The 23,318-nt window shown below is 38.8% G+C and overlaps 1 protein-coding gene across 2 annotated transcripts in view; it reads right to left on the bottom strand.

Moving 5' to 3' along the window:
- Window positions 1–23,318, bottom strand: part of TRIM44 (tripartite motif containing 44) — a 109,078-nt gene that overhangs the window by 55,172 nt on the left and 30,588 nt on the right. For both annotated transcript variants that reach the window (XM_059405659.1, XM_059405670.1), the window contains one exon: window positions 8,558–8,797. In XM_059405659.1, the coding sequence (XP_059261642.1) occupies window positions 8,558–8,797 (240 nt within the window). The remainder of the gene's footprint in view (window positions 1–8,557; window positions 8,798–23,318) is intronic.

The following is a 23,318-nucleotide window of genomic DNA, read 5'->3' on the forward strand; positions in this document are numbered from 1 at the left end:
AAAAGTGAGAGAATGTCAAAACTGGTGATAAAATGTACACTGATGTAACCATTCTGTGGACAGTTTACAAATATGTACAAGAGACTAAGAAACATCCATACTTTTGACTTAGTAATTACATATGATTTATAAATAAAGGCATGAACTATAATGTAATAAATGGCAGTAAGGAAGTTGGAAATAACTTAAAATAACATAAAAGTTAAGTTTGCACCACTGATTTGGGATTCATACATTATGTTTCTGGACAATTTCTGGTAATATGAAGAAAATTTAAAATATAATGTTAGGGAAAAAATAGCATGAGGGGATGAAGATATTAACTAAGCTTACTGTGATAATCATTTTGCAGTGTATGTGTATATCAAAATCATCACACTGTATAACTTGAACTTACATATATGCCTATTTTATCTCAAAAAAGTTGGAAAAAGAACAAAGCACATAGACTAAAAAGAAAAAAAGAAGAAAAAAATATCCGAATCAATTTAGTGTGTTTGCTTTCTGCTCTGTCTATAAGTTTTTAACATTCCAAAACAAGTAAGAAAGAAATAACTTTATTTAGTTATTTGAAGAGGAAAAAGACCATATCTCATTAGGCCTGTGGGAATGGTATTGAAACTTCTCTTCTACGCTATATACTCTAAGAAGACCCAAAAAGATTTATTAAAAACACATTTTAAAAAAGAAATGTGACCAGGAAACCTTGTAATCTCTGGACTTCTTCAACTAGAAGCTCTGTGATTCTACTTAGCGTAATCAAATTCATCTGTACCAAAGATTTCTTAAAATAAACATTTGTTAATGAAATGGTTTTAAAATGATTTTCATAAATCAAAGGCAAATAGCACTTCAGCAGGTGGACTATTTACAACTTTTGTTCTTAACAGCTTTACTGAGGTAAAATTTATAATACCATAAAATTACCTATTTTCAGTGTATATTCAGTGACTTTAAATTTATAGTTATGCAACTATTATCACAAACTTGCATAAAAACTATATACATATACAGATATAAAATTATGATTATACTTTCCTTAACTTTCTTAATAGCATATGATTGATTAAAATCATCACTGTCTTACAGTGTTTATAGCATATGTAGATTTTCTACTTAACGACTATAACATAAAAGGGAATAAAAAGTGTTAATTGGCCTATATAGTTTCAAGGTATCTAAAATTTTTTAAAGATTTTATTTATTTATTTCAGAGGCAGAGAACAATCGAGAGAGAGCACAAGCAGGGTGAAGGGAAAAGCAGACTCCCCGCTGAGCAGGGAGCCTGATATGAGACTCAACCTTGGGACTCTCAGATCATGAACTGAGCTGAAGGCAGATGCTTAAACAATTGAATCACCAAGGTGTCCCTCAAGGTATCTACATTTTATGTGAAGTGGTACTGTAGTAATTTTTAGTAGGCAGAAAACTTGAGGACTTATATGTATATTGTATATGTTACATATATTATAATACATATGTTACAATCCACATAGAAACTGTACGAATTAAGAACAAAGTAATAGAGCTAAAAGGCCAAAAATATATTAAAATGGAATTCAAATAACTTTCAAAAGTCTAAAAGAAGGCAGGAAAAGACAAGAGGAACAGAAATAGGAGGACAAGCAGAAAACAAATCATAAAATGGCTTATCTGAATTTAACCATTTTAATAACATTAAATGTTAATGAACTGCACACTTCAATTAAAAGGCAGAGATTATCAGAATGGATAAAAAATTATAAGAACCCAGCCATACACTGTCTAAGAGACACACACTTTAACAATAGATAGATCAAAAACAAATTGATGGGGACATACCATGAGAATAGCAAACGTAAGACTGGATTGGCTCTACTAATGTTAGATAAAATAGACATGAAGACCAACAGTATTATCTGAGAAAAAGAGGGACTTTCATAATGATTAAAGAGTCAGTTCATCAGAAAGATATAACAATCATAAGTATGTATTTGCTTAAAGAGACTTTCAAGACACCTGAAGTTGATAGAATTAAATGGAGAGATAAGTAATTCCTTAAACATCCTTGGAAATTTAACACCTCTCAGCACCTGACAGAACTATACACAAAAATAAGTAAAAATGTAAGTTATTTGAATACCTAATTGATATTTAACAGAACACTATACCCCAAACTATAAAATACATATGCATTCACCAAGATAGACTATATGCTGGGCCATAAAACAAATCTCAATAAATGTTAAAAGCTTGAAACCATTCAAAACATGTTCTCTGACCACAATGGAAAAAATTAAAAATGAGCAATAGTATGACATGTAAGAAAGTCCCTAGTACTTGGAAACTAAACAAGACACTCACAAATAATCAATGAGTAAAGAGAAAAAAAATCTCAGAGTAAATGAATAATATTTCAAACTGAATGAGAGTGAAAATAAAACATTGCCAAAGTTTAGATTCAACTAAAGCAGTGTTTAGAGAGAAAAGTATAGTTTTGACAGCTGACATAAAAAAGTAGTAAAAGCAAACATCTACAAAGCTAGAAAAAAGAACAAGTAAACTCCAAATAAGCAGGAAAAAGGAAGAGCACATTTAAACAAAATGGAAAAGAATAAAATTAGCAAATCAAAAAGTTCTTTATCACTAACAAAATTAAAATGGTTATTAGACTGTGAAGGATAAAAAGGAGAAAGTCACAAATTATCAATATCAGAAACGAAAGATGGGTTATAATTGTAGATGCTACAGTTAAAAAAAAATCACAAGAAAACAGTATGAACAACTTTACACTAAAAAGTACAACTTAAATGAAACCAACAAATTCTTTGAAAATTACAATACAATTTGAACAAATAACACAATTTAAATACAACACAAATAAAAATTTAAATAAATGTGAGATCAAACAAAATTTGAATAGCTCTATATTAAAGAAATTAAATTGGTTATCAAAAACTTTCACATAAACTCCAGGATAGATGATTTTGCTGCAAATATTCCCAAATATTTAAGGGAGAAATAACACAAATTATACATAAAATTCCAGAAAATAGGTGAGGAAGGAATACTTCCAGCTTGTTTTCTGAAGCCAGCTAACCCTAATACCAAAGTCAGACAATGATGTTATAAAAATATAAAACTACAGGGGTGCCTGGGTAGCTCAGCGGGTTAAGCCCCTGCCTCAGGCTCTCTGCTCAGCAGGGAGCCTGCTTCACCTTCTATCTTTGCCTGCCTCTCTGTCTGCCTATTTGTTATCTCCCTCTCTCTGTGTCAAATAAATAAATAAATAAATAAAATCTTAAAAAAAAAAAAACAACACCAAAAAACAAAACAAAACAAAAACTACAGATGACTATCCCTCATTGAACACAGACCTAAAAATATTTTTAAAAGATTAGTGAATTGAGGGGCACTTGCATGGCTCAGTTGGTTAGACACCTACCTTCTACTCAGGTCACCATCCCAGGGTGCTGGAATGGAGTGGGCTCCCTGCTTAGCAGGGAGTCTGCTTCTCCCTCTCCCCTCTCCCATCCCACCTGCACTCTATTTGCTCTCTCTCAAATAAAGTCTTAAAAAAATAAATAAAATAAAAAATTATTAATGAATTGAGGGGCGCCTGGGTGGCTCAGTGGGTTAAAGCCTCTGCCTCAACTCAGGTCATGGTCTCAGGGTCCTGGGATTAAGCCCTGCATCGGGTTCTCTGCTCAACGGGGAGCCTGCTTCCTCCTCTCTCTCTCTCTCTGCCTACCTCTCTGCCTACTTGTGATCTTTGTCTGTCAAATAAATAAATAAATAAAAATCTTTTTAAAAAAATTAATGAATTGAACCCAAATTATACATAATGACAAAGTGGGAGTTTATCTTAAGAATGCCATGCTGATCTAATATTGTAAAATTAACCAATATAATCAGCCATTACAATCAAATAATGAAAAAAACCCATGTAATCATTTCAACAGATACAGAGCAAATCTCATAAATACTACATTCATTCACATTTTTGTTCCCCATAGCTAATTGTGTCATTTCTCTCTGGCTACTTTGCTTTCAAGACTTTTTCTTTGTCCTTCCTTTTCACTACTTTGATTTTGATATGTCTAGGTACGGATTTCTTAGAATTTATCTTGCTTAACTTCTTAAATCTCTAGGTTTGTCTTTCAACCAAATTTTAGAAGTTTTAAGCCATTATTTCTTCAATTTTTTCAGCACCGCAATCCTTTTCTTCCCCTACTGGACATGGGCGACATGTATGCTAGATCTTTCTTTATTGTCCAACAGGTCCTTAAGACTCAATTTCAATTGTTTCCAATCTTTTTTCTTGGTTGTTCAGATTGGATCTCTATCTTCAAATTCACCAATTCTTTCCTCTCTTATCCCCAATTTGCCACTGAGCCAATCTAGTGAATCTTTTATGTCAGTTATTATATTTTCCAATTCTAAAATTTTCATTTGGTCCTTCTTTATATCTCCTATTTCTTTGCTGAGATTTTTTATTTTTCATCGGTTTCCAGAGTTTGTTATTGCTAAGTCATTTTCAAAATAGTAGCTTTAAAACCCTTGTTTGATAATTCTATACTCTGTGTCCTCTTGGTGACGGCATCAGGCATCATAGTGACTGATTTGGGACTGTATCCTGAACATTCTGAGTATTTAAGAAGCTAATTCCTATTTAAATCTTTTATTCCAGTAAGAAGTCAACCTATTTAAATTCAGAACACATATCCTATTACATTAATGAGACACTGTGTGTCAGCTATACTCCAATTAAAAAAAAATAAACAAAATGAAATGAAAATAAAAATAAAAATGAGAATTAAAAAACAGAAGAAGAAGAAGGAGGAGGAGGAGGAGGAGGAGAAAGCAGAACACATGTCCTGGATCAGGTTTGTGGATTGTGGTTCAAATGTCAATTTAGTTTAAAACATTCTGCAGTGCTATTCTGATCTGCCCCCCTAAGATGACAAAATTCCACACTACCGTCTCCACAGTGCTGGCTGGGGAGTAGGAGGGGCCCAACTCATTACTATAGGAAAGAGTGCAAGGATAAAATTCTACCCACCGACCTAGCTGGGGAGGTATAGTGCCTAGTTAAGGTAGGGGTGGGAGGGAGGAGTTAGAGCTCCATCTACAGTCTCCAAAGGGGAGGGATACTATTTCCTTCCTGACACTGCAGGCAAGGGGTAGAAGTAAGAGTTCTACCTTTAGGCTCCAAGGGAGACAGATAGCACTGACTACTGAGATGGGCAGGGATGATGAAAGAAATCTGACATTTACCTAAAGGCTCCAGGGAAAAGGAATGATAACTCGTTACTGCAGAAGAAGACAAAAAAGTACGTTTCCTGGGGTGCTTGGGTGGCTCAGTTGGTTAAGCAGCTACCTTTGGCTCAGGTTATGATCCCAGGTTCCTGGGATTGAGGCCCGAATTGGGCTCGCTGCTCAACAAACAGCCTGCTTCTCCCTCTCCCTCTGTCTGCCGCTCTGCCTACTTGTACTCTGTGTCAAATAACTAAATAAAGTCTTCAAAAAAGAAAAAAAATAGGTATCCACCCCATTGGCTCCACTACTGCAAAGCCAACTGGGGCTGGGAAGGGGTATAGCTATATTCACAGTGTGTGTCTCCAGAATAGGCAGGATTGGTCAAAAGGTTTCTCTATAGCTGAACTGCCCTCTTCCTAGTTCTTTGGCTACAGAGAGCAGGATTTTCTTGGAGATTTTCTTTCTGCCCATGTTCATTATAGTTTCCAGTTTGCAAGGCACCCAGGCCAGGATATACAGGAAGCAAGAAAAATTGAAGGGAACTCTGCTATGTAATTCCTCAAATTCCAAGATCCCTGGTCAGGACCATCTTTTCTCACTTTTGGGAGTCTTCTAGTACGTGAGATTTAAATATTCTGTCCAGGGGCACCTGGATGGCTCGGTTGGTTAAGCATCTGCCTTCGGCTCAGGTCATGATCTCAGGGTCCCAGGACTGAACCCTGTGCAGGCTTCCAGGTCACCAGGGAGTCTGCTTCTCCCTTTCCTTCTGCCCCGTCTCCCACTCATGCTCTTTCCCTCGCTAATAAATAAAATCTTTTACAAATAAATAAATATTTTGTCCAGGAATTTTTGCTGTGATTAGTAGAAGTAATAAAGTAAAATATGTTTACTCATCTTGTTCAGAATCAGAAACTGAAATCTGATTTTAAATGCATCAAAAAATAAGATGCACTGAAGAGTGGAGGGCTGGAAAGATGGCTATGTATAAATCTTGATTCAAGTATATTAAAATGTTAATGGTAGAATCTATGTGGAAGTATATGGGTGTAATCTGTAGACTCTTCTCAACTTTGCTATATGTTCAAAAATTTTCATAATAAAATGTTAGGGGGAAGAATCTTTTGGCCAAGTTTGAAATGCAGGTGATTAAAAAAAAAATCCATAATGTGCAAAAGAAAGAAAAAGAATTCCTCTGCTGAGTGAAAGAGAGGTACTGGAGATTTTCTCTGATCAATAAGTTACCAGATTAGCTGGAACGAGAGGCTGTTAGATGAGAACAGCTCTTTGTAAAAGCTCTAGCCAGCCGAATGCTATATTTTGTTTTTAATAGCTTATTTTGTCCACAGCCTGGTCCTTGGGCCTTGTCAGTTTTGCATCCCTAAGGGTAATTCCATCAGAGTTAATAAGCATAGTGCAGTTGAGCACCTAAACTGGTTAGAGGATGGTTAAATACTGGGGAGGGACTAAATTCATTACTTGAAATGAAAATAAAAGAGTGGAGGCTATCTCTCAAAAATAAATCTTTATTTTTGGGAAAAAAAACTAGTAATAATAAATGTGGAGTTCCAATTTGGGGGGAATTTGGGACAGAGTTATGCCACTGATCCCTTGGGTTAACTCTGGTTGAAATTTTTGTTTAAGACACACAGTGACTACTTCCACACTATAAAAGTTCTCAGGAGAGCACCTGGGCGGCTCAGTCAGTTAAGCATCTGCCCTTGGCCTGGGTCATATCCCAGGGTCCTGGGATCAAATACTACATCAGACCCCCTGCTCAGTGGGGAGTTTGCTTCTCCTTCTGTCCCCTCCCCTGACACGGGCTATCTTTCCCAGAAAGATAAATAAATAAAAAATCTTAAAAAAAAAAAAAAAGTAAAATCAAAGGTCTCAGGAATGCAAAGCTGTCTAGGGCACTGATTCTCATCATTTTTCCCATGTATACAAATGGACACTTGACATACTGCACATAGTAGGGAAAGCAACATAAGCATTGGGATAGCCCAGACTTCAATCTGAATCCTCGCTCTGTTTTCTAACTAAATGACACTAGCTCAGGGTCTCCAGTTCTCTGCATCTCAACATCCCATCTGTAAAACAAAGATAATGAATGCTGATATAAGGGTTAAATGAAATGATGAATATAAAGTACTCTCTTGATTATCTAGAAACTTATTTAGGCACATACTTTCTTAATTCTGCGGAGGATAAAATGAAAAGAACAAGACTTACTCAACTCTTTTCACCCACTGATGAAGATTAATCAAGAGCTCTGTATGAGTGAAGCAGATAACTGTCCAACGGTCTCTGACATTTTCTGTCAGGATGGCTTGGACAATACCTGTCTCCTGAATGATAATCTGGCTCTTCAGTTGGCTCACTTATTCTGTATTTATTCTGTATACCCAGGCTCTCCTGGGCCAAGGCAAGACTGCTAGCTAAACAGTAAGTACCGTGAGTCAGTAGCAGTCCTGGAGAGTCTGCAGGACTCCCCTAGGTTTTCTTCTAGAAGGGCCTACCCTTCTGGCATAAGCTTGACCAGAATTTTCAACATAACACTATGAAATCTTAAGAAAAAAAGCTTTTCCCCAGTGGCTGAAATACAGGTTCTATAATACTTTTTTTAAATGGCTATCTTAAATTTTATTTTAGAATTACTTTCTAAATGCCTGAAAATGTTGTTTGGTAAAATGCATAAGACTTTTTTGTCTGTTAGGAAATAACAATGAATACAGATATATTTGTAGTGATTCAACATTCACCTGGTGTCTTTCATTCATACCTTTTTTGATCGTTCCAGCGCCACATGCCTCTTTAATCTAACAGTTATACCCGCAATTTATGCAGCTGGCTCCACATAAAAACCAGGCTGAGGCACCTTTTCACTACTCACAGAATCGGTCCAAAGCCTTTCATTCTGGCCTGCTTTATGTGCCACTTCCTGACATTCTCATTCACCCTGTTCTCATCCCTATGATGACTTTATTTATAGGCTCATTTCACAACTTGGAATCTGTCAATTGCCTTCTTCTCTGGCTCTAATTTCTGGCTTCCTTCCTTAACTGTGATTAGTATTTGCCCTACTAACTATACTCCTTTAAGTCATGGTATACAAATATTTTGCCAGACCCAGTTGCTGGGTGCAGGCCCTAGCAGCCAATACTTCCACACTGGTTTACACACCAGTCTAACCACCTACACCCTGAGCTTTCAATTCATTCATGTTTAGGGACCACAAAAGAGAGTTTCCAGAGCTAACAAACACAACAGTCAGTTTCCTACTGTTTCTCCTGCTACTAAAATTGTAGGCATTCTCCTTTACCTCTGCCTTTGGCTCAGCTGATTCATTAGAGGTATCAAGTTGTTCCTTGGCTTGGGCCATCTGAGTCATCAACCTGTCCATGTGGGACTGGATGTCTGCCAGTATCTCAGTCACATGAGCAGTGGCCATTGCTTCCTGGATGTCCACCAGATGAAGGGCCTTCTGCTCCTCATCAGCAATCACTTTCTGAACTTTCTTAAATTCCTGCTGTATGAACACCTTCATCTGGTCCCGGGTTACCTGCAGAACACAAACAAGTAAAGATAATAAGTTGGACTTAAAAAGAAATGGAAGATAGAACTGCTACTGTAAGTGCTAGGCAGTCCTGGCCAAAATATAACCCAACCAGGTTCCTATGTGGTCCAGAAGTTTTGGGAATATCCTCTAAACAATGTTCCCATAATACTGTTGATTAATTTCCTGGCAATCCTTTTGCCTTTTTAGTCATTAGGAAGTAATTCCTTATCTTTCCCTTTTTGCTCTTCCTTTTGTTCATTTTTTATACCAGGCAATACCTAATCACTTTTTAACAATTTAATAGGTGAGTGTAGATTATAAAAAATGAAATTCTTTTCTCTTCATCTGGATACCATTTTTCTCTTTGGAGGGTAATTACTATTAACATTTTGGTATGTATCCTTCCAGCCATTTTTCTTTCTAGTTATACATATATATGTATACAGACAATTATGTTGGTTTTTATATAAGTGGGTCACAGTGAACATTAGGTTCTGGGTCTTGCTTTTCTATTTAAAGTATGTTAGTACATACAGATCAACTTCACTCATTATATTATTTTTAACGTCTACATGAGGTGGATATATACAAATATGAATATTTATATATACAAATAAAAAGATAAAGCATAAACATTAAATATTTTCCTTCTCAATGGAAATACAGAATATTTTCAGATTTTTGCTATTACAAACGACATTGTAATGAACATCCTTGGATACATCTCTTAATATTCGCATAAGGCTTTTTTAGAGACTTCTAGAGTCACTGAGTCAATTTATTTCATACTCTAAAAATACTGACTGATACAGCCAAACTGCCCTCCAAAACAGATGTACCAATTACATTCAAGAAGGTGTGACAACAGGCATTTCTTTATACATTCACCAATATTAGATCATGTCAAGCCTTAAAATGTTTATTCTCTGATAAGTAAAAATATATTATTGATTTATTTTGTAGCAACCACTGAGCATATCAAATAAAATATGACTATAGGCTCTATCTGTCTGGGGCATAAGGTAAACAACGTGAGAACTAACAAAATAAGAACTTCTAAACTCTGTATCCTACCAGTAACTACACTTACTGATGCTTTTTCCCAACTACATGCATTTTAGGAATATTTTTGAACAACTCTGTACAGTGAGTAACTACAGGGAAAGGGCGACACAGTGGACAAAAGGAGAAAGGCCATGCGAGAATTTTAGAGCTGAGAGAAACAGCAGCTGTCATTAAGTGAATTCTTTCTTTGACAGATAAGGGAAGAGTGGCAGCGGCAGGACACCTGTAGAAGATGCAGGGACCACCAATCTTCTTGCTCCCAGGCTGGTGGTCCAGGCTAGAATAGTCTCCGAGAAGGAAAGCCAAACTGGGAAAAGCTATAACTGAGACTGAGGAAGAGAAAGTCTACAGAAGAGGGGACGATGGGCCATTTTTAATTAGCCTCTTAAAAACCGAAAGAGCCTTGATACTTTAAGCAGCTTTTGTAACACTGCCATAATAACGTCCAATACAAAATAAGGCCCGTAGGACACGTCTCTATTCACACATCAAGTGACTAAGTGACATAAGCCCTCAGGAATTCATTATACTCTCTGCAGGTACTCTTCCTGGTGTGAAAGAAAAGGGGAGGGGGAGTGTTAAATGTTATTAATGTCTCTGCAAATCTGTATCAGATTGAGAACTGTGATTTGTGTTTATTTATGTAGTTCCTTTTTATTTTTAGTGTGTTAATTTCAAGACTGTTATGCTTTATGATGACCTTTTATGATTGGATCTCGAACTTTGAAATAAATTAGGTATTATAAAGACCTGAGACCTTCTCTTCCAGACTAAACCTAGGAAATTTTAGCTAAGAGATGAACTTTTCTGAATGCCCGAGAAAATCTCTTTAACAGTTGCAAGTGACTGAAAATGGGGAACACAATAAAAACGGACTCGTAACCTATTTTACTAGCCCTCACACACACATGTGGTTCAGGTCAGAAGCTGACGTCAGTCAGGAAAGGTGTGGCCAGACTGCAGTAGGTGACTAAATCATGGGGCTTTAAAAAAAAAAAAAAAAAAAAAAATCAAATTCTCTATTTCTTGTTGTTTTACACAGGTTTTTCAACCTTTATTTTGTACAGTTTATCTCATACAGATCAGGCCACAAATAAGAACTGAAGCCAGAATAATTTATTCTCCAAAACCTGTATCCTTTTCACCCCCGTTCTCTACTAATCAACAAAAAGATATTCCCCAACCGAGTTCAAAATAGTAAGAACACATTTTTGGGTCACAGCTTCCATTCAAATCCCGAGGCCAAAGGACAGACTCCCTGGGGAACCTGGCATATAGTAGGTTCAGTACTCTGGAGAATGGACTCTTCCCAATGGCAGGAGTGAACGAGCTTTCAAAACTCCCTTTCAGGCTTCATTTCACCTCCCTGCCACCAAAACTCCATCCTGCTACAAACTTCACAGTTCTCCAAGAGCAGCAGACCCCTTCCATCAGCCCCGGCTACCTGAAAGCCACTAACATCATTTCTGCGTAGGTTTCTTAGAATTTCTTAGAATTTCTTAGAATTTCTTCGGCCTCTATCCTACACCTCCTCAAAGGTGAGAGTGACAGTCTCATATTCCTGACTGTACTACATACAGTGCTGGTAAAAAGAAAATTCTACATATGCAGATAAGGGAAGGCTGGGTGTATCACAGAACAATAAAACTGGCGCTGTTAAGCTTTTTTAGAGCCATAGAGCTTCACTTACCCTAAACAAAATCTTAATGTAGAACCCTAAAACACAACAGAACTGAAAGTAGAAGTACTCTAGTTAAAAGAAAAATTTCTCCCGCCTCCTTGAAGGAATTCCTGGGCACTGGTAGTGGTCTCCAGGAAAATCTCCCTGCAATACCTGGGTCCCCTACACAAATGAAACCCTAACAGGAGCTGCCTCCCTTTGGTCAGTGCCCCTAATTTGATGAAACTTTAAAGTCCTAGGGTATGAGCCAGTTGATATATCTTGGTTATCGTTGCATTAGGCTAAAAATCTACATTACTACTTAAAGATAGCACTTTACTAAAATTACCTAAACACAACATTATAATTTGAAAACTGAGTGGCTTATTTGTGAATAGTCGTAACTAGCTAGTGAAGATCTGACTGTTCTCATTACAGCTGAGTTCAACCTCCCATTTTATAGGCCACACACACACATGTGCAGTAATAAAGTTAAGCTTAGAAACCAGCTTTCCTTTCATCCAGTCCAGCATACTCTGTGCTACAATATATTGACTGTTATGATCCCTTTCTGCCTGCTTCAGGTCCTTCAAACTTACTTCTTAATTAAGACGTTTCCTTGGTCAACAGGCAGCTCTGTTATTATCCCCACTGAGATGTTATTCCCTCCTAAGTGAATCTTGGGATAAAGGATGCGCATCTGAAGAGTTAAGTTTCATCCCATGCTACTTTCTATATGCTCTTGTAGTTAATATTTCCAAGCTAGGATGGACCCAAGAGTCATACAGACTGGCACTTTACACATACATAATTAAACACATAAAACCTTGAATTAAGAACTTGTACTTAAAAACAACACCATTCGATATGCTTGACATGGGTTATAAGCCATTAACTCCTAGCTAGTTGGCTTATAAGAAACGAAGGTTTTATTTAGTTTTCTATTATAGGCAGATTATTTAAAAAAAAAAAAAAGAAAAGAAAAGAAAAGAAAAAGGCATACTAGCTAGAAAGCATCATACTTTAAGAAAGATTTGTTCCAGAAAAGTGTTGCTGACATGAACCGAGAAAGATGGAACAGGATCAGGAGCAGGAAGCCACACAAAAGAAAAGCCTCTGAGTCTACATTGGTTGAAGAGTTCAGAAATACTTGTTCTACTAGCCAAATTCCCTGTGAGTAAGTTTAAAGGAGGCTATTCCAAAAATGATCTTTAAAAGAGTGAACTGTATGAAATAGTTTGTGAAGACTCTAAATACCTCCCCAAATGTCAAGAAGTACACTTTCACTCCCCCTTTCCTCTTCTGAATGGCCACTGTTCTAAAACAGAAAAATAAAAAAGCAGGAAATGCAGTTTTTTCAGATGCGACAAGCTGTCTTCACTCCCACCAGCACAGTACCTTCCCAGCATGCCAGTGTCCATGGAAACTTTCAGGTTGGGAATCTCAAAGTTAAGGCTTCTGTACTGCCTCTCATATGTATTCTGGCATTTTGCTCCAAGACAGCGCTTTCCAAATCTCTATCAGACTCCAGTGAGGGCAGGTGAGGGAAGAGCTTCATCAACGAGGACAAAGTCCTTTTTCAGTATCTTTCGTGTATGAGAAGAATAACCACTATTTGTGAATAAAACCAGTGTTCATTCCTAAGGCTTAGAAAATTATCCAGCAACCTAGAAATTGTTGTATTTTAACCTAAAATACAATAATAAAATAGTTCACAAACTATGAACTACATTCCATTACTAACATTCTTGAGTACAGTCAAATATTTTCCTGACAACCTGGTTAGAAGCCTCTGTTGCTTGGCTTTTACAGTGGGGGTATTGAGAAAAGAAAAGTTTACTGAAGTGAGCATTTAATCTCTTCCTTAAACCGATTTTCTCATCTTCATCAGAAAATGCAGACAAAAGCTGTCACATGATCATCTTTACCTCCTTTCATTACCCCACCGCATATAAATACAGCATCATGAGGTCTCTACCTCTGTATCTACCCAAAGAAGTAATAATAATTTTACTGTTGCTGTTATTAATATTTCTGTTTAAAAAGATATAAGAAATACACCAGAATGTTGGACAGTGATTACCTCTGATGGGATTGAGTACTTTTTTTTTCACTTTCAGTCCAAATTTTCTGTAATAATGTATAACACTTATTTATTCTTGAAGAGTAATTTTTGAAAAGAAATGAAGTTCAAAGAAAAAGTTAAATCCTGAATAAGATATTAGCTAATTGAATCCAACAGTGTATATAAAAAATTATACACCATAACCAAGCAGGATTGATCCCAGGTAAGCAAGGCTGCTTCAACATTTGAAAATCAGTTCATATAATCTATCATGTCAACAGGCTAAAGAAGAAAAATCACATTATTATATCAACAGATGCAGAAGAATCATTCGATAAAATCTAAGATCCATTTATGATAAAAAAAAAAATACCTCTCAACAAACCAGAATTAGAGGGAAATATTCTTAACTTCACAAAAAATATCTATAAATAATCAACAGCTAACATCACACTTTGTAATAAAAAACTACAGGGATGCCTAGCTGCCCCAGTTGATGGGGTATGTGACTCCTGACCTTGGAGTTGTGAGTTCAAGCTCCACAGTGGGTGTAGGGATTGCTTAAAATTAAAATCTTAAAAAAAAAAAACAACAAACAGTAGTGAAAATCTATAGTTTTCCTGCTACGATCAGGAACAAGGCAAGGATGTCCATTTTTAAAACTCCTTTTCAACATACTAAAAAGTCCTAGGTAGTGTTTACAGACTGGGAAGGTAGAAATAAAGCTGTCTTTGTTCACAAATAACTTGGATGTTTATGTAGAAAATCTGAAAGAACTGGCAAAAAACCCCTCCTGGAACTAATAAGCAATTATAGCAAGGTTGCCAGATACAAAGTTCATATATAAACGTCAATCACTTTCCTATATACTAGCAATGAACAAGTGGAATTTGAATATAAAAACACAATACCATTTACATTAATACCTCCAAAGTGAAATACTTAGGTATAAACCTAAGAAAATATGAATGAGGGAACTACAAAATTCTGATGAAAGAAATCAAAGGAGAATTAAATAAATATAAAGATACTCCATATTCATGGATAGGACTGCTATATATTGTCAGATAGAAGTTCTCCCAACTTGATCCATAGGTATACTACAACTCCAATAAAAATCCCAGCAAGTTATTTTGTGGATATTAATAAAAATGTTTCTAAAGTTTACATGGAGAGGCAAAAGATGCAGAATAGTCAACATAATATCAAAGGAAAAGAACAGAGTTGGAGGATACTACTTAACTTTAAGACTTACTATAAAGCTACAGTAATCAAGATAGTGTGGAACTGGGGCGCCTGGGTGGCTCAGTGGGTTAAGCCGCTGTCTTCGGCTCAGGTCATGATCTCGGGGTCCTGGGATCGAGTCCCACATCGGGCTCTCTGCTCAGCAGGGAGCCTGCTTCCCTCTCTCTCTCTCTCTGTCTGCCTCTCCATCTACTTGTGATCTCTCTCTGTCAAATAAATAAATAAAATCTTTAAAAAAAAAAAAAAAAAGATAGTGTGGAACTGAGGAAAGAACAAACAAAAATATCAATAGAACAGAATACAGAGCCTAGAAATAGACCCACTAAATGTAGTCAATTGATCCTGAACACAGGAGCACAGGCAATACAATAGAAAAAGAGTTTTTAACAAATAGTGCTACAACAACTGGACATCCATGTGCAAAAGAAATTTAACCTACCTAGCCATAGAACTTTCATCATTCACCAAAATTAACTCAAAATGGATCACAGACCTAAATGTAAAATGCAAAACTATAAAACTCCTAAAAGATAATACAGGAAAAAATCTAGATGACCGTGGTTACGGTGATGACTTTTTAAATATAATTTCAAAGGCACTATCCATGAGAGAAACACCTGATAAACCAGATTTCATTAAAATTAAAAGCTTCTCTGTGAAAGACACAGTTAAAAGAATGAGAAGATAAGCCATAGACTTAGCCCCAGATATATCTGCAGAAGATACATCTGATAAAGCACTGTTCCCAAAATATACAAAGAACTCTTAAAATACAATAATAAAGTAAAGAATCCAATTAAAAAATGGGCCAACAACCAGAACAGACATCTCACCAAAGATATACACATGGCAAATAAGCACAGGAAGGATGTACATCATTTGTCATTAGGGAAATGCAAATTAAAACAACAATGAAGTACCACTACACATGTACTAATATGGCCAAATTCCAAACGCTGACAACACCAAAAGCTGACAAGGATTTAGAGCATGAGGAATTCTCATTCAGTGCTGATGAGAATGCCAAATAGTATAGCCACTTTTAGAAGATAGTTAGGCAGTTCTTACAAAACTAAACATACTTTTACCATATGATCCAGCAATTAAGCTCTTTGATATTTACCCCAAGGAGATGAAAATGTGTGTTGAAACAAAAACCTGCACATGGGTATTACAGCAGCTTTATTCATAATTGCCAAAACCTGGAAGCAACCAAGATGTCTTGAAGTTAGGTGAATATATGAATAAAACGTGATACATTTACACAACGAAATATTATTCAACACTAAAAAGAAATGAGCTACCAAGCCATGAAAAGACATGAAGGAACATTAAATGCCTCTTACTAAATTAAAGAATTTAATATGAAAAGGCTACATAGGGGCACCTGGGTGGCTCAGTGGGGTAAGCCTCTGCCTTTGGCTCCGGTCATGATCCCAGGGTCCTGGGATGGAGCCACACATTGGGCTCTCTGCTCAGCAGGAGCCTGCTTCCTCCTCTATCTCTCTCTGCCTGCCTCTCTGCCTACTTGTGATCTCTGTCTGTCAAATAAATAAATAAATAAAATCTTAAAAAAAAAAAAAGTTAATACAATTAAAAGAGAAAACGAAATAGCCCCTGAAATGGAGCCTAGAGAAGGGGGGGGCAGGGCACGTGGAGGTGGAGTGAGCATCCAAAGAGCCAGGTGGTTCCTCCACCTGAACCTTCATCTCAAGCATGTCAACATTTTCATTCTTTGCCTTCCCAGTTAATACTAGACCCTTCCTTCCTAATCTGATTTCTTTTTTCTATAATAAATCAAGGTTTTTTTAAAGCCCTTTTCAACTTAAGCCCATTAAAATAATGGCTTCCATAAGAGCAAAGCACTTAGCACACACTGCTGCTGTCATCTGAAGGTTCTCCCATGGGAGCTTCAGTCATCCTGAGGCCCCTCAGAAGAGCAGATTTTAGTGTCTTGAAAAACTCTAAAGAACATCTAACTCGGTCATCCAATAATGACCAAAGTATGAAGCCACTTACTTTAGAGAACTACCAGGCTCATAAATGAGAAATGGACATCCTTACAGTACTAGAGGGACATTGGCTTCAGGACGTTATACAAGCATGGTGGCGCTAACCCTAGTGATACAGCTTGTGTGATCAAGTGGGAGATGGAGTTAGGGGCAACGCTGTGTGAAAAGAGAAGGCATGCCTAACTTTGGCCTGATTCCGTCACTGGACATTCTCTTGTCCTCTAATCCGTGACAAAGACAGAGCCTTATGAATAAAGAAATGAAAATATCAAGAGCCACCATGTGTGGGCAGTATGCCAGGGCTATTACATATATGTTTCTCATCTAACATTCAGATAGGTAATGATATTTTCATTTCATGTTAGGGAAACTGAAGCCCACAGCGATGAAGTCACCTGGCCAGTGCCACACAGCAGGTAAGCTATGGAGCAAAGATTCACCTCAGGTCAGCCCTGGTCCAGGTCAGTGTGCTGACAACCACTCCACAGAGCACCCTGATACTGAAAAGGAAACTGAGTGCCTGAGAAGCAGTGTTAGACCACCGGAAAGCAACTCCGCAGAGGAGCACCCTCAGGATGAGAAGTCAGAGGCCCTGAGTGTTAGTCAGTCCTGTCTTTTGGAACCAACCAGCTATGTAACTTGGGGCAAATCACTGAATCTCTCAGACCCTCAGGCTCCGGAGCTACTAACCATGAAAAGCCAGTTTTTCTTTTATCTCTAAAATGATACAACTGCATAAATTTTGCATTCTTGGAGCAATTAATTCACCAGTCTGGATTTGTCTCTAATCACAACTGTCGCCAAAACAAGAGCGGCTTTGGGGGACGAGAAATCTGCTTTAGAAATTCTAAAGGTGACACAAAATGAGTGTAAAGAGAATAAAATAACCTTTTTCCTTTGACGATGCTACTCTATCAAGCAATTACCCTTTCTCCTACCTTTAACCACCAAGTTTATTTGGAAGGTCAAATAAAGTCTGCTGTCATAAACACCAGTGAAGAGTCTACCGGTCGCCAACTCTATTTAATCTCACTACTCACCTGTCTGTAGCATTTAGCACTACTGATGCCCCTCAGTCTTTAATTTCCTTCCAGGGTTTCTGTGAGCCTGGCCTTCTCTGGCTTTCTGTCAATCAGCTCCATCCCTACAATTTTACAAACTTTCTTTCTATCAGCTCCATCCCTTTACAATTTTACAGACTATGATAGGAAAAACTCCTCTAACCAGGATTTTTTCAACCTCAGCACTACAGATACTTGGAGCAGATAGCTTTTGGTATAGGGAAAATGTCCTGTGCCTTGTGAAATACGCAGCAGCACCCCTGGCCTCTACACAGAAGGTGACAGCAGCATCACCCCTCACCTCCAGACCTTGTCAAATGTCCTCTGGGGCCCAAACCACTTCCTCTCCACACCTTCCCCCTAAGTAATTCCATCCCACTTGTACGATTCAACTCCTCCCTCCACAGAGATGGCTCCTACACCTGGATTTTTCTCTCCAGGCCTCCAGCCTCACAATTCCTTCTGATGTATGTCTCTGCCTGGATATTCTTCTCTTACTTGAACCATGAAGGCCCAAACTGAGTCCTCTCCCACCTCCTCACTGTTAGCACTGCTGCCTTTACTGAGTGCCCAGATAGCAGGTACTACCATAAGCATTCCACATGTGTTACCTCAATCGTCACGATACCCAGCGTTAACAATTATTATTCTATCAATTTTATAAATGAAGAGACTGAGGTTCAGATGGGATGAAAAACCTGCCCAAATTCATACACAGAGTTAGTGGCAGAGCTGGAATGTGCACCCACACAGCCTGACTACATAAGCTTCCTTTTAACCACAATATTTTTCTTCCATGTCTTCCCTTCAGACCTTGACCTATTTCCTGCCTTCCCCACCACCACAGTTTAGGAAATCGCCCAGACTCTAAATTCTGGAGGTAAATTTTACTTTCTCCACCAGGAACATGTCTCCATCTCTTCTTGAGCTCTTGCACGAAATGGCGGTCAATACATTAAACCGTCAGGAGCTGTGCCACATCTGCCTCTCCACCACACTGGCTGAAGAAGCCTGCCCTTGTGTCTGTGAACACCCCCTTCTCTGCATTCTCTTCCACTACTCTCCACTGGATATCTCTACCTGGTCTCTAGACCCGAATGCTCCATTTTAGCTCCACCTGCCCCCTTGCCCCAGGGCCTTTCAGCTCACTCCCACTGTCACTCATACCTCTAATTTGCTGAATAAAACCGTAAGTCCCAAAGAGATGCTGGGTGATCCCCCAATCTCCTCCTTGGTGTTTAGACCTTATCTTTATCTTACATAGTCTTTGGTTTGGCCTGTACCTTCAACTCAGGTAGGAGCCCCATATTTCAGTCAGAATACTCCAGCCTTCCTCTATTTCTGCCAGAGTGCTTCTTCCTAAGACTATAAACGTTGGTCCTTGAGCCTAACTACTCCTTTTCTTTAATAGCTTCATGTGTATGAACCTGTAGTATGCTTCTTCTGAATCTCCTCCCTTTCATGGTTTTCCATCCCCAAATACAAATATGAATACAAACATACACGCAACAAGCACGTGCACACAGACACGCAGCACTGGAGGCTCAGGACTGCCTCCTAAAGGCTTTGTACTGGAAGGATCCTAACAAACACTTGAACTGAAGCTGCTAATCAGCTAGGAAGCAGAGAGCGACTGTGGGTCCCCAGCGGTCTGAATGAGACAGGGTCACAGCCGACAGTGGACCAGCCCTTCCTGTGAGAGATGGAGATGCTATGGTCGTGGCATCCCTGCTGAGCATCCCCTCCTATTTGCGCTATCAGCGGCTATGACTCTATTGCCATGACAACTCGATGTGGAACCCCACGTCGTGGCACTGAACTGGACTCACCAGAGAAAAGTGCAACAGGAATGCAAGGCTCCCTTTGAATTGATACAACTGCTTGTGCTCTGGATGCTTGTCTTCTTACCTGACCCTGGGGTGGCAATAAAGAAAGCAATCACAGACTTCTGAGCACCACTCTTCCTGAATGAACAGGAAAATAATTCTGGGTGACCTCCCCTATAGAAATGTGAAAGCAGAAGCAGTCCCCAGAGACACCCAGGGCCTGTACAGAAAGATGAGTGAGAACTTCTATTTCACCTTGTTTTCTTGCTCTTCTTCCATCTTAACCTGTGCATAAGCCAGAAAGACAGCTTGTGCTTCAGAAATTATCCTGTAGGAAGTGGGAGGTAGGAACTGACATGGAAAGTTTCAGGGGCAACTAAACAGAAATTATACTATTTTTAAGCATTTTAGACTTGAACACACAAAGCACGCTTATATTACCTGCTGAAGATTAGAGCAATTTTAGAACAAGACTCACCCCTCCACCTTCACTCCACTTCTCTATGCGAACACTTGCCCTGCAAAGCCACAGCTATTTGTATACTATCGAAACCAAACAATGCGCTCCACCAGGAACGCTCAGGAAAGGGCGCTGGGGTGCCGGTGTCAGTCTTCCTTGCTACAACTGTCTAAATGGCACACCTCAGGGAGTCTGTTGTGGTGGAGACAGAGTGCTGACTCTGCTGTAACTCAATGCTTCTGAAGCTCAGAAAAATGAAAATTTTATTTGGCAAACAGAGGTAGTAATATGCTCACAGACCTTGTGACGTTTACACAAAATAATACATAAAAAGCACTCACTACTCTCTGGGCACATAGGAGCATCAACAGAACTATTCTGCTGGTCCAGGTAACTGGAACCATGGACATTTATTCTGTGCTTTTCACAGGTACCCACTGAGCGTTCACAGATAAAGACTCCCCAATTAGTTTTCCTAAAGAAAGCAAGCCTACAACCTTGGGAGAGCAGATTTTAATTTCCCAAAGGAACACAGGAAAGACTTTCTCATAGAACCTATGCATGAAGACTAAGGAAGTCAACCAGAGGCTCCCTGCTTCAGTCTTAGTAAAGGGCCACAGGCTATCAAGGAGCAATGTTTGCCTTTTCTAGTTTGATACAATCAGATACAGTCTACTTCAACCGCACAGAGGCAAAGAACAGAGTGTAGGACGGATAGATCACATTCTGCCCCTCAGCTGCCACACGCAGTCTATAGGTATAGTCAGCCCCTCAAACTCCCAACCTGCTTCTATTATATGTCTCTCTTCTGCAGACTAAAACCCTATGACTGTTAGCTACTGGAGCAGCTAACAATGCTTACCTAAGAACCACAGGGCTTGTTAACTAACTACAGTTGCTAAAATATTTTTTGGGCCCCCAAAGGCCATGCTAACCGTCCTCCCTCCTTCCTTCAATATTTCATTTACATATTTGAGAGACAGCACGAGTGGGGTTAGGGGCAGAAGGAGAAGCAGCCTCTTTGCTGAGCAGGGAGCCCCATGCGGGGTTCCATTCCAGGATCAGGACCTGAAGCTGAAGGCAGATGTTTAACCAACTGAGCCATCCAGGTGCCCAATCCTCCATTATTTTTTTTTATCTCCTCCTCAAAAGTTCCCGTTTTCAGGGCACTTAGTAATAAAGTGTAATATGATTAGCCTAGCTTATGGATGACAATAAAGGCTCAGACAAATCAAGAGGGACAGGTCATCTGATTCCAAGATCTGAGCTATTCCACCATAGAAGTAAAAGAAAGCACGCCATACTCAATAGTTTTTTTTCTCTGAAAGTCTGAACAAACGCTCTATTGGTATACTATTCCCAACCCATCTTCCATAGGTAAAAGTTAGTTATCTCCTACAACTACTAACAATTCTATATAGCAATCATAGAAAGACAATTTATTGGCATCATTAGCCTTAGACAAGTTATTAAACCTCTTCAATCTTTGTTTCTTGATCTGTAAAATGGAGATTACAATGTCTAGCTAATCAGGTTGAGTTAGGAAGTAAGGAGCTATCAAAGACTCTATTTCACTGGCCACAGAAGTAAACAGAAGCCATTCAACAAAGCATAGTCATCAACTAAATCACTGGGTTGAATGGACATTCTCTGCAGACAGATGGATTTTGTCCTTTGGCTAAACGCAGTCAGGAGAGATGTGATTCTCAAATTTTGCTGTTTATATACACAAACAAGCATCTACATACAGACCTGAGGTAGACTGAGAGTTGCATTCTGCCACTTCAGCCTTAAGTTATCAAAAAAAACACCCTTTTCCTTGAGCAGACTGAGTTTTATTTCTGAACTGAATGAGAGGTTAAGCAGGAAAAGGGAAAGAAGGGAGACAGGAGAGGAGGAGACCCTTAAATAAAAGTCTGGGTGGTTTTTATCACTATCATCACACTAAGTTTTATATGTAGGCACCCAGGCTCCTAAATTAAATGTCAAATACAATCCTGCACTGGCAACATGAAGTGTGGCTGCTTTGGGGGAGCCCTGACAGCTCCACTCCCCTGTCCATGTTGGTCATGTAACAAGCCTTTCAAGCTTTGGCAGAGAGTGTATTACCAAGGCTCCTGTCAGGGCAGACAGGAGCTGGAGCAGGGGGAGAAGGACATCACAATGTGTTAATTTTATTAAGCTGTTTAAAGCTCAATCCCTTTGCTTTCTAACAATGCTCCAGCACACCAGGCAGCTCAGAAACCATGCCTACCCTAGTATCAAACTGCCTAGAGCTGATTTGTACAGTACTTCAATTAAGAGCTCTTGTGCCCCGATAGAAAGAGGATGGCCAAAGGGTAAAGCTGCAGGAGAAGCAGGAAGAGGACAAGAATCTCAGTGGTGTTTAAAGTGTGAGGACATATCTCCTAATGTGTCTCTTAAATGTGACACTTACTTTCTTTTGTGACTCTTAATTTATTTTTCTTTTAATTTGGCACCAGGCCATTTTGCTAACTAGAGAGTTTGCTCCTAACAATAAACATAATTGCTTCTATGCATTGATTTCTTGTTTCTATTGGGAATATATGGACACACAGCTGCAAACTCCCAAGGCAGATATATTTGCCTTAACTTGAACCGGCAATGGAACTAATGAACTAACCCCAGGCAAGGCAGCTACGCAAGGCCCTGAGTCAGCCAGCCAGCCAGCCAAGCAGCAAGACCAAGGGGCTCCAACTCTGGAGATTTAACTCAATTTATCTGTACGCTATTATCACTCAGAAGAGGAAGCAGTGGTCCTTTAAAGTGTCATAAATCCTGGGAAGTGTTAATTGATCAAAGTATGGAATCTAGTTTCTAGACCTTGATTTATTCATTTGACAGAGAAAGACAGCAATAGAGGGAACATAAGCAGGGGGAGTGGGACAGGGTGAAGCAGGCTTCCCACTGAGCAGGGAGCCTGATGTGGGGCTCCATTCCAGGACCACGGGACCCTGGGATCATGACCTGAACCCAAGGCAGAAGCTTAACGACTGAGCTACTCAGGCGCCCCCAGAATCTACTTAGTTGTAAACTTCGTGGCTTCTTTTTCTCTGCAAGGATCCAAAGACCTCCTGAACTATGGGGGTGTATGCTGTGTCCAGGGATC

Source organism: Mustela nigripes, chromosome 1 (genome assembly GCF_022355385.1).
Source record: "Mustela nigripes isolate SB6536 chromosome 1, MUSNIG.SB6536, whole genome shotgun sequence".
Taxonomy (NCBI): Eukaryota; Metazoa; Chordata; class Mammalia; order Carnivora; family Mustelidae; genus Mustela; species Mustela nigripes.